Here is a 17,578-nt window from a genome sequence, read left to right as displayed (position 1 = left end):
TGGTGGCCTAGAACTCAGCCCCGCCCAGACCGCGCCTCCTGTCCCGGAGCTGCCCCCACCCCTCCCTTAAAGGAAAAGCATCCGCCTCTGGATCCTGCTGCTGCTTGACCATAACGGATGGGCTCCCACGTTCGCTGAAGCGGTAGTGCAAGGAGGGACAATAGCACAGAGACACACACCCTGCCTCCACACAAGGGGACTTGTGATTTCTTGTGTCATGTGGTGACCACCTGGAGATGGCCAAAACAGAGATGCTCAGAGTCAGTCCATCCCTCCAGGCAGAAGGTCTTCTTGTCTGCCTTCACACAGGACTCCAGCCCCGACCTCCATACCTCCCACACCCACTCCACTGACATGCCTTGGTAGTGCAAATTGTACTGACATCGGGCTTCCGACCCTTGGTGCTAGCTAGGAACCCCTGAGTCCTACTCTCAGCCCCATCTCTGCCCCCAAGATTTCCAACATTCCAGAGGGGTCTAGCTGTAGCCTATGACTCTCTGGAAATGGCCTAGCCACCTGGAGGGTCTTTTCCTTTTTCTGTCAGTACTAACTTACTATAAGCCACCAACCCTACTGTCACCCACAGAGGCGCATTTCGGCATATACAAAAGAGCACACATCTGGATGTCTGGATGTTATTAGCCTCAGAATGTGATTGTGCTTTCAAAATTCCATCCACAAAACATTTGTTTGGAAACCTAGAAAGAGCACAAGCTGATTTAAGCACACTGGGCTGAGGGAATTTAGCCTTTTGAGTCTATAGAAAAAAAAAAAAAGATCTGGCCAGAGAGTGTGCATAAACTGCTGTGTTCTTTCTTAGGCGTGAGGAGAGTCTGCCTGCCAGGATCCACATAGCGAGTGGTTAAAAGCTAGTAACTCCGGTGCTATTTACGAAAGAATACGTCTGGGGTTTGTTTCCAGCTCTACTATTGGAAGAGCAGAGAATGCCCTTGGAGCCAGCTCCAGTGTTGATCCTGGCTTCACCAGAACTATGGAACAAAGTGTCAAGTAACTTAAGTGGCTGATGCATCTAACGATTGCAGCCCAGAAATGGCAGCAGGTGGAACTTTCCATCTAGATGGACTAGCAAACATGAGCTCTTCAAATAAAGAAAGAAAAATATACAGTTACAGAAGACATTATTGGTCATCCTAGAGATCATGCCCAGGTCCTAGCAGCTGAGAACATAGCACTCAAATATCTGGGCAGATATCTCTATTGGCCACAGTTAAAATGCCACAGAACGATACATTTCGTAGCTGTAATCTTCAATAATTAGCCCGAAGAGATTAATCTGAACCGACTACATTGCAAGAAGATGAAAAATTAAAAACCCTGGTGACAAGAAATAGTTTCCAACCTTCCATGCAATGCCTACCTTCACTGCCCAGATCTGTCTGTCTGATACAGCAATCTTCTGCCCCTTTTCAGGAGAGCGATGGGTAATTTCATACTGTTCAATTTATACTCTGTATTGACAGGATCAAGTTCAGGTTGTTGAAGGTCTTATTAACTGCCTCACAGATGATGTTCTAATAAAAACTTTTATTTTTATATGTTATGAATAACTGAATTATCTGACTATTAGCTTTTACAACACCCCATTCCAGATATCAGGGACTGCTCAAGATGAGCTCCAGCCATTTCTTTTTTTTTTTTTTTTTTTTTTTTTTTTTTGGTTCTTTTTTTCGGAGCTGGGGACCGAACCCAGGGCCTTGCGCTTCCTAGGTAAGCGCTCTACCATTGAGCTAAATCCCCAGCCCCCAGCCATTTCTATAAACCTGAAGACACCTTGCATGCCGGGAGTAAAAGAACTTGGAAGGTAGATCATCTCATAAGATCATCCAAACAGGAGCCATCATCTTGGGGGAACCGAATTGTCCACACAAGCGATAAAGACTCCTTCAAGGTCACTGAGCCACTGTTCAGCCAAATCATAGCCTGGCCAAACCACAGCCTGACCAAATCATAGCCTGACCAAGCCACAGCCTGATCAAGCCACAGCCTGACCAAGCCACAGCCTGATCAAGCCACAGCCTGACCTAGCCACAGCCTGACCAAGCCACAGCCTGTCCAAGCCACAGCCTGACCAAGCCACAGCCTGACCAACACTGTTTAATGGAGCATGCCTCTTACCACTCCCCAAATTCTTCTTCTATTTAAATCTAAAGCCATGTTAGCACCCTGAAGGAAGGACAAAATACTAAAATGGCCATTTTATTTAAAACCTTTTCATACAATTTTACAATTACTTTCATTTCTTTCTTTGAGTCAGAGTTGGTCCTCTAGCCTAAGGCTTTGGTTACATAAGCTTTTCTGTTTGGTTTCATTAATTCTGGAGCTGCCCACAGCAGGGGAAACAGATTTTATCAAAGAGTTTCCATGGAAAGATACTGGCTAAATGACAGAGTGAACAAGCTAAAAAGCTAGTCTGATCAGTGAAAAAATTAAATACACACACACACACACACACACACACACACACACACACACACACACCTCCCAATAGTGTTACGACTGGACATCACCTTTTAGACATGTAAAGTGAAAGACATTGACAACTGCAGCACACGTGCATGTGGCAGAATTAGAAAACAAAAACAAAAAAAGCCCCATCAACATCCTTTAGGAGAGTATGTCCCTCCAACAGGAAGGACGAGAATGGAGGAGGGCCAGTTCATGTTGTTCAAGGGATGATTCAAGGATTTTGGCCACTTTCTGGAAGACAGCTTGTAGCCAATGGCCCTGCTGTGACACAGGATGAAGTGGGGACAGGACACAAGGGAACTTCCTGTGCAATTTTTTACTATGTAATTTGGAAAAAATGATTTAAGAACGTGATCTTTTATTATTATTATTTTTGAGACAGGATCTCTCTACATAGTCCTGTTTATACTAGAACTCACTTCTTAGACCAGTCTGGCCACCAACTCCCAGAGATCCACCTGCCTTGCTGCACGCTGAGATAAAGTGTGCTCTGAGCCCAGCTAAGAACCTGGGGTCTTTAGAATGGACAAGCACCGTTTCCCTGCCACTGCTGAGGCCTGCAGTCTACCACCATGGCTGAGGAAAGCATTTGCTGCTAGAGGTGTGATGGATGTCAATACTCCAAGAGGTGCTGAAGACCACCCTTGTCCACGGTGGCCCAGCACATAGCTCACATAAAGCTGCCGAAGCCATAGACAAGCACCAAGCCCCTCTATGCCATACTTGCACCCCATTGTGATGAGCCCACATATGTGACATTGGTGGAGGCACTTATTCTGAGCACCAAATCAACTTAATGAAGGTTAATCACAACTGGAAACTAGGGGAATGGGTAGCCCTCTGCCAAATGATGGGGAGGGAAAACTGTGTAAAATGGTTGGTTGTAGTTGGGGAGTGATTGAGGATTACAGCAAAGGATCTCAGGCCAAGGATGTTACCAAAGCATACTTTGCATGCAAGTAATGAATAAATAAATAAATAAATAAATAAATAAATAAATAAATAAATAAATAAAATTTTTGGCTCGTGGGGTAAAAAAAGAGTGTAAAACCTTCTACTGTTACAAGGCAACTGTCAGCAGTGAGGTGGTGGCACACATCTTTAATTCCGGCACTTAGGAAGCAAAGGCAGGTGGAGGGTCTCTGTGAGTTCAAGGACAGCCCGGTCTACAAAGCTAATTCCAAGATAGCCAGGGTTACAAAGAGAAACATTGTCTTTAAACAAACAAACAAAAAAAGCAATTGTGTAGTAGAACTATATAGGCAATTATGAAAACATGTTTAAATACATTATTAAATGAAAATACTGCAGATAAGTATGTAAGAGATAAGGGTTTTTATTCCCTAAGTATTGAGTGCCGTCTCAATAATACCAGCTCATAGATGAGAAACTTAGAGGTCAGAGGTCAAGCGACTTTCTCAAAATCAGTACACTTTAAAAGAGCAGAGCTGGACTTCCAACTGCAGTCTGGTCCTAGACTCTCCTAAAACTGCTACCGTATTGTATCCATTCTAAGAGTCACATCTCTTCACAGCTTAAAATCTCCAAACACAGGGACATATCTTAAAAAGGCTGGGGGCTGGGGATTTAGCTCAGTGGTAGAGCGCTTACCTAGGAAGCGCAAGGCCCTGGGTTCGGTCCCCAGCTCCGAAAAAAAGAACCAAAAAAAAAAAAAAAAAAAAAAAGGCTGTAGGCTGGGTGACCACCCAGCTCCTGTTTGAATGTCCAGGATGAACGCCTATGGCCTGGGATAAAATCCCCAGAGAGTAAAACCGCACTCGCTGCTCCCTTAAACTAAAAGGTATAATTCTCACAGAGGCCGGAACTCAGAGGTAACAGACCCTGGAGACTACAGGCAAGATTTGAAACTGAATTCAGAAGAGCTGGGTTCAGAACGAGCAGGTTGTCATCTGCCATTTCCTTATTTTAGGCTCGACAGGATAAAAATCTATTCCTAAATGAGTTAGTTGTGTTACGAAAACAAGTTTGGCTGAGCTTTAAAAAGTGATTTCCATGAGTGCAAAGTAAAGCCCTCCAATTCTGTCGTAAGGTACCTGACACATAGTTTCCCCTTCCAGCTCATCTTATATTTAATTCAAGGCGGTCAGTCCACTTCCTCATGGTTCTCCTCCTCATTTGCTTTGTATCTTTTAAGAAAACTGTGCTTATTTGAATACTAAGAGCAAACAGAAGCCCCATCGGCCACACTTCCGCTCTCCATTTGGACCGACTACAAGACGGGGCCACACATCTGTACTGAACATTTTACTAAACATTTTACATAAAAGTCCAGGTCGTTTTGTTTGAGACAGACTCTTGCTGTATAACCCAGGCTGGCTTTGATTTCCCGGTCCTCCTGCCCCAAATCCCCAAGTTGCTAAAAGTTCTTTTTGCACTGTTTCATCTGATCTTCACAAAAGCACCGTGAGGGCATCCAGGGAAATGTCATCAGGAAAAAAAAAAGGCATGGGAACTTAGGAGATGTTGCTGGTCTTCTCAGTTACCACAGCCTATTAAGAGACACACAGAGAGAATCTGAGCTCGTAGTTTGAGAGCTCACTTCTCTAAATGCTAGGTTCTGAGTAGATCATCTGAAGGCAGATACAGTCTCTTCGCACTGTGGTTTCGTCGACTCTAGCTTTTATCTGAGAGCGCAACATGGCGCTTATTCTCAGTGCAATGATAGGAAAGCCACAGAGCATGCGCGCTGGTTTAGGCAAGCCCTCTGCTCTAGTCCAAAGGAACTCGGAAACATGAAAGACCCCAGAGGACTAGGCATCAGCAGAAAAGTCAGATTAAACGATTAGAAAAATAGAAGGTGCTGATGGGTGTCACTGTCATTAAGCTTCTGTGAGAAGTTAAGACAAATTGAAATAAATAGGGAACCCAGTAAGAGAGAGAAAGGAAACCCCAAACCTCAGAGGTTCTGACTGGTTACCCACTAAACTCGCTGTCAACAGCTGCATTATCACAAGATAATAGAACCGAGGCCAGAACGTTTATACTCTATGTACTCCTGACTGAACCAAGGTGAAACCAGTGGGGTTCAGATGGCTGCACACACGGTAAACAAAGAGGAGGGAGTGTTAGCAAGGAACCTATCCCCCCACCCCCCGGACTTCCTCAGTCATTGTCCAGAGTCAACTCCAGTGTCACACACTTTGTCGGAGCAGAATCTCCGCATTCCCTTGGGACTGACACAAAATCCACCGCTTCTGAGGTCATGCCACTGAGTGATCCATTATTGGATTCTCACCAGGCTGGCTTTAAAAATAACACCTCTGACATGCCTGGTAACGGTTGCCCTGGTTACTCTGCAGAAACATGAAGGCGTTTTGCTCAAATCTCTGACTCTCTCCTGGTGCCTGCACAGCTACCTAGTGGGCGGCAAGAATGAGATAAAAGGCCTGATGTCTTTATGTCGTGTCTGATCCATTTGCAACCACTGAGTAGACACTGCTTAGCTCCGCCTGCCATCTGGCCGATTGTCTGAAAATGCTTCGTTCAAGACGACAGTACAGAAAGAACTTGCCTTAGTGCCTATCAGAGCAAACATGCACCTTTTCTCCTCCAGTCTGGGGTGCCTCAGCATCTGTCCCTCACTCTATTACTAGGCTCAGAGAAAACCAGAAGACCAGGGTATTCATGACACATACTGACATTTTTAATACTCTGACTTCATATCTCCTCAACTCGGAGAGTTTGGTGGTTTGAATATGCTTGGGGCACGGGAAGTGTCACTATTAGGAGGCCTTGTTGGAGTAGGCGTGGCCTTGTTGGAGGAAGTCTGTCACTGTGAGGGTGGGTTTTGAAGTCCTATGCTTAATCTCTGCCCAGTATGGAAGCTTTCCTGGTTGCATGTGGAAGAGAGTTTCTTGTCTTGTCTTCCAATCCAAGTTATAGAACTCTCACCTCCTTTTTCTGGCACCATGTCTGGCTGGACACTGTCATGCTCCCCACTTGGATGATAAGGGACTGAACCTTTGAACCTGTAAGCCAGCTCCTGTTAAATATTGTCCTTTATAAAAGTCGCATTGGTTATGGTCTCTCCTCACAGCGATGAAACCTTAAGTGTTTTGTTTTGTTTTGTTTGCCCCTTCCCATGAACATCCACAGACATCGCTGGCTATTCACAATAGTGGACGAGCTACTGTCAGAGATGCAGCTCATCCTCCTACTACAGTCCAAAAGGCCACTCGTGCCAAGGTTTAATCACTGCTAACTTAGTCTGACCCACCATCACCCAGGCTGTTCAACCATAAAGCATTCTTTTCTAGTCACAGGTCACTGTATGTCCTGGTGATGTCAGCAGCAGGAGACTCAGACGTATGCTCTGTCAAAAGTCTATATTTATACCACAAAGTAGATGTTACTTGTGAGCTCATTGCTCTAAAATACATAGCATATAGGAAGGCACAAATGGTCATTTATGTTTCTGAAGTAACTCATTCACTGCCATTGTTGGTGATGTCAGGGAGGGAAGGATTGCTCCACATCTCCATGCTGTTTCACCTAATTGGGAGTGGAGAAGTGTCCAGACTCAGGTAAAGACCAGGATCTGGGTCTTACCTACACACACACACACACACACACACACACACACACACACACAGTGGACATGTACACACCGACATTCATAAACCTAACCATGCATGCATACACAGGAATTGCAGGACAAACCAATAGGAAGAAGATTCAGAGTTTGTTAAGGATAAGCCCAGTGTGGTAGAAGGCAGAAGCAGGCCAGTCTCTATTAATCTGAGGCCAACCTGGATTTACAAAAGGTTAGACAGGACTAAGACCCTGTCTCAAAAAACGGAAGAACAGAAGAACGCAAGGAGTGAACAAAGCACACCCCAGAGTGTGGGCATGGGCTTCTCAAAGAAGAATTTATTAAAACTTACTTTTAGCATAGATGTTTGGGTACAGAGCTTAAGAGAAACAACGATTCCCAGGAGATAAAAAATAAAACAGACTAGTGTGGATGTGGGATTCTCAAGAGAGTCCCAACTGAGTGTCTTAGCATTAACCTTATATAAATTTTGACAGCTTTCAGTTACATCTCAAAAGACTGTGTGTGTGTGTGTGTGTGTGTGTGTGTGTGTGTGTAAGAGAGAGAGAGAGAGAGAGAGAGAGAGAGAGAGAGAGAGAGAGAGAGAATTATAGGAGGTCCCTTAAATGAAGTTAAAACGGTGATGTATGACTTGTAGGGTGAAAGGAAATTCTGATGAGAGTCCTAGAAAACTTCAGGTGTACGGCTTGGAAAGCAGTAAAACCTCAAGCCAATGCTAATGGTATTGGTATAAGTGTTGCAGCTCTGCCCCGGATGCTGCCATGTTTCCCCAACGGGAGTGTAGAAGTTCTGCTTCTCTGGAGGGGATGATTTCCCCAGCGAAAGTGTTACATTTCTGCTGGAATGAAGGTGTTAAGAGTTCTGCTCAGATAGGGGGAAGGTTCCCCAGCCAAAACTCTGCACTGGCAAAAAGTGTTACAGCTCTGCTCTGAGAGGTCTCCTGGCAAACCGGAGCGACGAAGTCACACTGCATAGCAAACCTCACACAAGAGACTTCCTGGGAGGTTAAAAACCCGGGCGACCCAAGCCGAAGCCAGGGCTTATAAATGATTTCTTGGGGGGGGGGGGGCAGCGCTTTCCAGAATGAAGATTTACAGGGTGGTGATTGGTGAGATTTCAATACCTGAGCTCAGGGATTGGTGGGTTTTCCTGATCAGGGATTGGTGGGTTTTCCTGATCAGGGATTGGTGAGTTTTATGCTACATTTGGGATGTTTGATTCTCAGCTGCCAGATTCTAGCTAACGGGCTTTCCTTTCTCTTGGCTCCACGGTTCCCCATCTTTCTGTCCTACCTCAGTATCATTCTTGTAACTACACACTGACGCTGCGGATTTATTTCTTCAAATGTTTGATACTCTCTTCCTTTGTCTCTCTTTTAAAAAAAAAATCCCCTTTCTTCAACTTACTTGAACACACCCATAGTTTATTACTATAGGGTAAAAGGGCTAGGGAAAGAACACTGTGACCCTGACTTGACTGGAATCCCACCAATCCCTTAGCTTGCCCTTTGGATTCTGATTTGGCTTTCCGTCCACTGGGTTCCGAGCGGGCTCAACCAGTGCTGGGAAATAAATGAAATACTCCCGGCGCGTTGCTAGGAGCAGCATGGCAGGGGCACCATGCAAAATTAATAGCGGCCTTGACATTTATTAATACTGAAACTATTTGCCGAGGAGGAGCCACTCCAGCATCCACAGCCCAGGGTCCCCTGGCTCGGCTTCGCTTGCCGCTCGCCTATAGGCGGGCCAGCCAGCCAATGGGCGCGGGGTTCCCGGTCTCCGGGATACAGATGTAAACAGTGGAGTCTTCGCGGGCGTCTTAGCCCGACCCGGCAGGGCTACGGAGTAACGGCCGCAGCCCCGGGTGGGCTGAGTCGGCATGTCGCAAGGCCGGGAGCGCGACGAGGCCTCTGCCACAGTCATACCCTCTGCCTCTGCCCATTACTCCGGAGCCTCCCTGTCGGTGAGGTGCGGCACCGCGGCCGCACGGAGCTCGGGGCGGGGGTGGGAGCACCTCGGACCCTGCAAGCAGACTCGCTCTGCTTCTCCACCTCCCCACCCCACCCCATCCTCTTGGTCACCTGACCAAATGACCGGCGCTCAACTTCCCACCTCACCACACTGCTCTCCTGCTAATGGACCCTCGCTTGTTTGCCCAGCATCTCTCTCCTCCATCTTCCGTTTCTGCATCCTTTCCCGCCTCGGTATTCCCCACAGCGGTCAGCCCCAGAGTTCCTGCAGCCCATTCCGCCCTCCTCTTCATCAGCATCCTCTTAGGCGACTCCCTCCCTTCTAACTCCTTCCTTCTCACTCCGGATTCAGGTGCACAGTTGCTGGGCCTTAGACATCTGGAAAAGCTCTAACAAGACTTTTCTGTCCCTCCACGTTCTGGAGGACTGTTTGCAATTCAGCATCGTCCTCTGTCACTGCTGTGCGTTTCCATGTCATTGGGGTGGGGGGCGGGGACTCAGAAAACCTATGTCCTTCACTCTCTTTCCTCCATTTTCAAATATATCTTTAATATTTAAATAAACTAGAGTTTTCCTTATCTCAGACTTTCCTTCCATCACATACATACTACACAATCCTAAATGTACCTTTTATGTTCTAACTCCTTTGTCCCTGTGGATTTCATATTCTATCCGTCCCTGTTTTTAATTTGTATTTTTTTAGGTCTAAAATAGCCACGTATTCTTCATGTGTGTAAATTATAAGCAAGTCACGGGCTTGCAACCACATAGCCTGCTGTCCTACTCAAAGGGGTTTTTTGTTTAGTTGATTTTTTAAATTGATTTTGAGTTTAGTTTTTAAAAAGAACAGTCAAAAGAAAAGAACTCTGGATACTTCGTTTTCTACAAGTTCCTTTTTACCTAGTGAGCCATCTCACTGGCCCCAGACCTATTGATTTTTACATTTCTATAGGCCATTGACTCATGCTGGTCTCACAGTGAGCATGTGTGTCCACCCAAAGGACAGAAACAGTAAGGGTGCTAAAAAAAAATGGCGCAGATGTGTTTCAAAGATTGGGATGGCTTTGCAGTTGCTGTGCTGTAATGGAAACGAGCGTGGATTTTTACTGATGGTGATCTATCTTTTCTCAAAGATGGGTGCAAGGATTCCCTAGTCAGAACGTTCATTTTGTCAATGACAACACCATCTGCTACCCTTCTGGGAACTATGTAATATTCATTAACTTGGAAACCAAGAAGAAGACTGTACTCCAGTGTATTAATGGGATCGTGGGCGTCATGGCAACCAATGTCCCCGGTGAAGTCGTGGCTTTCTCTGACCGCAGACTTAAACCCATCATCTACATATACAGCTTTCCTTCACTGACCAGAAAAATCAAGTTAAAAGGTATCTGGGAGACCCTCCCCCTCCCACCCCCACCCCTGGAACTGAGGGCGTTTGTTTTGTTTGTTTTTCTGAGGTTTCTCTGTGTAGTCCTGAGTGTCCTGGGACTCACTCTGTAGACCAGGCTGGCCTAGAACTGAGAGATCCACCTGCTTCTGCTTCGCAAGTGCTGGGATTAAAGGGGTGCACCACCACGCCTAGCTGGCTGCTGAGAAAAAGTTTTATGTGAAGAAATCTAGTTCTTATGAATGAAGGTGTTTTGTGTTGTGAAAGGTTGTTTTAAACGCATGCTGATAAGCTGACCACAGAAGGTTTAACCCAGTATGCCACAGCCTTCTGACTTAACCATGGTGTGCTTCCTGCCAACACTGCATTACTCCAGAAACTAGCTAAAAGGGCACAATCATCCTGTTGTGGTAGCACACACCTGTGGACCCAGAAACTTAGAGGCTGAAAAGGAAGGCTTATCTTGAGCCTGTGAGCTAGCAACTAGCCTGGGCAAGTTAGAAACAACTACTTCCTCAAAAAACACACCAATTGACTCCCAGCCCAGACCTAATAAACCAACACCTTAGTTTGTACAAGATTTCTCAGGTGATTCACACGCATTTTAAACCATGAGAAACCCAGGGTTGCAGACCTGGCCTCTTCTGGAACAATGTTTCTTCTTCTCTCCTGGTGATTTATTGGAATAGCAAACACAAAAACAAGTCTGAACCTCCCGGTTCTTAACCACAAATGGGGCTAAACACACAAAACAGGCACTTATCCGCAGCTATGCCTCCAGGAGCCTCTAACTAACGATCCCTGCCCCCATTTAGGACAACCTGAATGGGAGAGTGGTGATTACACAGGCCTGTAATCCAGACTTTGGAAAGGTGAGGACGAAAGGTCCAGATTCTACAACCAGCCCAACGAAAAATAAGGCTCTGCCTGGGACAAAACTAACAGTTATAGCCCACGTGCCCAGCGCAGTCAGGAAACTCATCCCTGGCAGTGCCTTAGTTTCAGAACCACACTGGGTCAAGTCATCTCCATCTCTGTAGTTTACAAGTTATTTCTGGGGAAACAGTTCAGTGTTCTTCCCAGATTAAGATGCCTTAATGAAAACATATTCCAGTCCTAAACTGGGAACTGTCTGTGTGGACTGCAACCACGATTCATGTCTAAGATGCCCTCAGCTTAGCTTTGTTCCTCCAGCCCTGGGCGTTATTAATCAGAAGTTAATTCAAACCAGTGGACAGCATCCATATTGAATCACAAGTCTAAGAAGAATTCGTGGTAAAAACTGAGATTAATCATCGAGGAAATCTGTTATCATCAGTGTCATTAAGATCATCCAGAAGGCCTAACCAATATGATAAAATTTTAACAAAAATATATAGCTTAGGGACAGAACATTATAGGTGATGCGGTCATCTGCTAGGACTTAGTAAGGAATGTTTGGTTAGATAATGGGTGCAGAATAAACGCCCATGCACATAGGGTAAATGTAATACACACACATGCACTATATATATATATGTATGTGTATGTATGTATGTATGTATGTATGTATGTATGTATATCTGTAGGGGCAGAGTCCAGAATAGAAAAAAAGGTTGTTATAAATACATTTCTAATATTTGTCACAGAGTCATGGGCTCACTGTTTTTGAGAGCAGGGAGGATCTAAATGATTCCAGAGTTTCCGGAATAAACAAGAGAAGAAGGCAGCAAGGCAGAGGGTCTTTGTCACATCACGGTGCTCAGGAATTAGGAGAGCAGTGTTCCTTTGGGGCCACCCAGGTCAGTAGAGGCGCAAGGATGACTAGATCCAGAACAATGAGATCTATGATGAAGAAACTCACACTCCAAAGGACATAGATTGTTCAACAGCGATGTTAAGAAAAATCGAATATTTGAACTAATGTGTCAAGATCGGCATCCTGCTCGTCATAACACACATCACACAAAAACGAGATTCAACATGAGCAAGGCCATGGAAAAGTAGTAGAAAGTACAAAGGATGCTATAGCTATTTCAGGTCAGAGATGAGCCTACAACCCTATGTATAAGGGCTGGTATATTACTAACAAATGTTAAACCACAAACACCGGATCACAAAAAAAAAAAAAATAGCATGCACATAGAATGAGGAAAATATATTTTAAAATATCATTGAACGTCCTCACGGCACTTATGAACCTTAAAGGAGTAGCATCTCATAAGAATGCATGGCAAGGGACTTCCCAGGCAGATCACAAACCGTAAGCAATCAATTATATTAAAACTATCGGATGACAATTGCTTTTGAAAAGCTTAGGGCCGGCAAGATGGCTCCGCAGATAAAAGTTCTCCTTTCCTAAGCCAGAGTTCAAATCCCAGAACCCATGTAAAACTGGAAGGACAGAAAGTGACCCCATGTGGGAGACTCCAACACATGCTCACCCACATAAACGCAAGCATGAGGGCACCATAGATGATCGTGGCTTCAATCCAGGGGCTGTTTCTTCCAGTCTGCCTCAGTGGTGGTTTTGGAGCCAGTCAGAGCGTTGGGAAGTTGGTAGCCTCTTGATTGCTGGCAGTGGGATCCTGCAGGCTGATAAACTGATGGAGCCCTTCTGGGTCCGCTGTGAGATCGGAAATCAGTGTTATGGAAATGTAGTGACCTGATACAGCTATAGGTCCATGTACAGAGGAGTTAAACCCTGGTACATGAACAGTGGTAAACATGTTTAAAAGAACCCCAGGGAGGGTTATTATTGCAAACATTATAAATTACATTTTTTTTAAAAAATTAGGAACATGATAAAATGTTCAGTGTAATGTAAACGAAAAACTACGAAAAACTAATAGAACACTGTGCATGAGCTCAACTGTCTTTTTAAAATGAGGTATACCGCGTATGATATTCAATCAATGCTTACTGCAACTGTGAATAGCAGAGTTCTGTATACAGAGGGTATATTGGGATGGACTTCATGTGTAAACACACAAGGAAGACCCTGAACATCATAGTGCACACCTGTAAGCCCGGCAGTAGGTTGGAAGAGACAGGAGGATCTGTAGTCAAGGCTATCCTCAGCTACCTAGTGAATCCAAGGCCAGCCTGGGCTCCATCGGGTTCTGTCGAAAAAAAAAAAAAAAGATCAGGAAGAAATTTACCAAATTTGATGTTAGAAATATAGATATAGATATTTTTCTCTAGGCTTGTAAAAATTCTCTTCAAAAACTATATTTGAATTTATAGTAATATAACATTATATAGCAATTAGAATACTAATGTTGACAATTAAGAAAATGACTGCAGGATATAAAGTAGTTGCATTAAGGTCTCATCCCACAGAAAATGTATTTATTTTTCATTTTGCATCTCATTCTCAATAAATACATATTGTTTTCTTTGTTAGTCCATGCTAAATAAATTCAATGACAATCACATTTTAGGGATATACTCTGGTCTCTCTAACGTAGAAAGTACAGGGCTGAAGAGATGATTCAGCAGTTAGGAGCATATACGGTTCCCACAGGGGAAGGGTTGATCCCAGCACCCCCAAGTTCACAGCCACCTATAACTCCAGCTGAAAGAGATCTAACACCCTCCTCTGGACTCTGCAGATATCTGCACACAAGTGGCATACAGTCTAACACATGCACACAGCACACACACACACACACACACACACACACACAGAGAGAGAGAGAGAGAGAGAGAGAGAGAGAGAGAGAGAGAGAGAGAGAGAGAGGAGATATGTAAAAACAGAAACGGTCATTAAAGTACCCAGAGTAAGCACACAAGCACAAACACCAAGGCCGAGCTCGGGCCTGTGTAGCCACCACACTAAAGAGCAGGTCAAGGAGAAGTCAGCTCTGCCCCTCATTGGGCCTCCCCAAGACCCGCCTTTCGAGCATCTCATTGCCAAGGCTTTTAACGTGAATAAAGAAAGTTGTTCTCACGACTGGAAAAAAACTGAATTGCGGGCCGGATACGGCCTAAGGACTTATAAAATTCGTATTAATAATGTCTGAGACACTTGACGCTTCAGTAACTGTTCTAATCCCAGTGTTCATATTTGTAGACATGTCGGGGCCATTCATTTCAAATCAGGCTGAGACACTCCGTGTACTTTGCTCAGTACTGCACCAAAGTCTGAAGACAGTTGAGCTAACCTCAACTACATGGGAAGAGCCTGTTTGTAACAAAATAGGACAAAAACACCTCTCAGGCAAGGGCTAGAAGGTAGCTTGCCTCCTGGGGAAGTACTTTAGAGGCGTATGCCAATCTCTGAGGAAGGGAAGCATTTGTGAGGCAGTGAGCTCATCTGGATGTGACAGTCGAGTCCTGGATTTTGTCTTTTAGGCGACATCCTCCTAGACTACAATCTGCTTTGCTTCAGTTACTGTGGCACCTACCTGGCCAGTTACTCGTCTCTCCCAGAGTTTGAGCTGGCCCTCTGGTAAGTCCCAGCACCCTGCAGTGCTCCCCAACCCGCAAGCCCAGGTTTCACCAGAATCTTCCACCTCTGAATTTTACCAAAGGGGATCCAAATGGAAAACCCTAAACAAGGGATAGAGGGAAGAACCACTCTCCTGATCAGGTGATTTAATGACATCTTCATGCTCAGGTATGAAATGTGTCAGGACAGAAGCCGTGACAGCCGAACTACCACCTTCCCTTCTTAGTGACATGCGCAGTATTTCCTTAACCAGGGTGAGGAACACAAGTGCCTAAAGGTCTTTTCTTTCCCCAGAGCAAACGGATCTTTTTGACTTACCAGCATGCTTCCTGCCTGTGCTCAAAGATGGTCTGTGTGCTCGAGCTCAGTTTGGAGTGAGCAGTTCACTCGGACTGGAACATTCTACCTCATTGGCCAGCCAGGCAGAGAAACCTGTGGGTTAGACACATCCGTGTCCATGCCGGGTCCTTTCATGAGGCCAACTTTGTGGGTGCATTCTCTGCCCTCTTTGGCACAAACCTCTCTGGAGAGAGAGTTGGGATTTGTTTTACCGATGGGAAGTGCTAAATGTTCCTGGGGTGACTTGAGAACACCCTTTGAAGACCAGCTTTTCTACACAAAAATCTAAGATTCCTGGCTCAGAGAGCCAACTTTAACTTACGGTTTGTGTAATCCCCCTGCCACCCTGTCTTTCTCTCTCTCACACTACTTATCTATCTATCTATCTATCTATCTATCTATCTATCTAGATATCTATGTAGATATCTATCTATACGTTAGTATTTCATTTTAGTGGGCATTTTCTTTGCCTGTGAGTTCTGAGAACCAAACCTAGATCCCCTGAGGGCACACTAGGTGCTCTTAACTGCTGAGCCATCAAAAGCTAAGCATAGTCTAGCATTTTATAGTCCCAGCACCTGAGAGGCTGAGATAGGAGGATTGTGGTGACTTCAAGGCTAGCCTTGGCTATGAAGTTTTGGGTCAACCTGGACACCTGCTCTAAAGTAGAAAACTCTGGGGGGGGGCGTGGAGAGAAAGGAAGAGAGACGGGGAGGAAGGAGAAGGAAGAGGAAAGAAGGGAGCAATCTATTGAAGACTTGTGATGTAGTGCACTGGTAAAATGTTTTCCAATCACACCTGATGCACTCAGATTACACAAACACTCACACACACACACACACACACACACACAGAGAGAGAGAGAGAGAGAGAGAGAGAGAGAGAGCGAGCTTTACTGAGATATAACTCATGTATACCGAACTGTTCATATATTAAGTATACAGTTTAAATTTGGGGTGGTGCAAGCACCCTTGAAGCCATCGTCATAGAGCAACAAATACACCCCTTATCCATAGTTTCCTTGTACATCCCGGTTCCTGGCCCCACACACTCTTAACCCCCGGTCACCCCAGTCAGCCTCTGGTGTGTTTCTGTCACTCAGGATTGACACATTTCATGTAAGGTCCTGTCCACGCATCCTGCTCTGTCTGCTTAGATGCTCCTTCAAGGGTCTGGAAGTCGGCTAATGCTGTGCATCTCAGCAGTTTCCTTTGCTGTTCCATGGGACGAGGATGTGTGCATCTGCACGCTGCTCTCCAGAGTCTCTCTTTATGAGGGTTGTCATCCTTTTATGACAGATGTCTTCATGATCCAGAGAGCCTGCACACATGACTCGGGGGAGGGACAGCAGTCCGTGAGCCTGGCCCACAGAGGAGGGCATGGCTAAGTACTTGTAGGTGAAGTACAAGAATAATTACGTCTCTATGCCAAAGCACTTGACCACACTCTTCTCCGAGGCCAGGCATACAGATACAGCATCAGCTGTTTTGTAAACACTCCACTCTGTAAAGCGTGCCTGTCCCTATCACTGGGGCCTGCTAATCAATACACAAAGAGGGCAAAGTCCCATTTCTTTGGAGTGTCAAACACAGGTCAAAGCAAGGGACAGAGTCTACGTTTTGTCAGGGAAAGCTGGTGGGAAAAATGCTTCCCAGCCTCATGCTGGAAACAGCTAGCTCCAGTGCTCTCTCTCTCTCTCTCCACGTTTAATTGTTTTATTCTTAAGCTACTTGTTAAATTGCTGGGTAATGATTAAGCCTGGAGAGACTGAGATAGCTCACGTGATCTTAGGTACATAGTACCATGTGTCAGGAGCACCCCACCTGTTTTAGTCAGGCATGGTGCAGGATGAGCATCTGAAGGCTGCTAGCAGAATTGTGACGATTTATATATGCTTAGCCCAGGGGGTGGCACTGTTGGGAGGTGTGGCCTTGTTGGAGTGGGTGTGTCATTGTGGGTGTGGGCTTAAGACCCTCATCCTAGCTGCCTGAGAGCCAGTCTTCTGCTAGCAGCCTTTAGATGAAGATGTAGAACTCTCAACTCCTCCTGCACCATGCCTGCCTGGATGCAGCCATGCTCCCTTCTTGATAATAAAGGACTGAACCTCTGAACCTGTAAGCCAGCCCCAATTAAATGTTGTCCTTTATAAGCCTTGCTTTGGTCATGGTGTCTGTTCACAGCAGTAAAACCCTAACTAAGACAAGAATACCACCCTCCAGGCGGTTAGGATGAGGGTCTTAAAGCCCACACCCACAGTGATACACCTACTCCAACAGGGCCACACCTTCTAATAGAGCCACTCCCTAGGCCGAGCATATACAAATCATCATACCATCTAATCTAAGAGTGGAGATCTCCATAGCAAATACTACAAAGCAGATGACTTAG

General features: G+C 45.3%; 1 protein-coding gene across 2 annotated transcripts in view; it reads left to right on the top strand.

Annotated features, from left to right (window-relative positions):
* The first annotated feature begins 8,873 nt into the window (after positions 1–8,873).
* Cfap43 (cilia and flagella associated protein 43) overlaps positions 8,874–17,578 on the top strand; it is an 87,536-nt gene continuing 78,831 nt past the window's right edge. For both annotated transcript variants that reach the window (NM_001432358.1, NM_001432356.1), the window contains 3 exon segments: positions 8,874–9,027; positions 10,163–10,416; positions 14,755–14,851. In NM_001432358.1, the coding sequence (NP_001419287.1) occupies positions 8,939–9,027; positions 10,163–10,416; positions 14,755–14,851 (440 nt within the window). In that variant the 5' untranslated portion in view covers positions 8,874–8,938.

The sequence above is a fragment of the Rattus norvegicus genome, chromosome 1, assembly GCF_021556685.1.
Source record: "Rattus norvegicus strain SHRSP/BbbUtx chromosome 1, alternate assembly SHRSP_T2T, whole genome shotgun sequence".
NCBI lineage: Eukaryota > Metazoa > Chordata > Mammalia > Rodentia > Muridae > Rattus > Rattus norvegicus.
The sequence above is the reverse complement of the archived record's forward strand: the minus strand, read 5'-3'. Positions and strand labels throughout refer to the sequence as shown.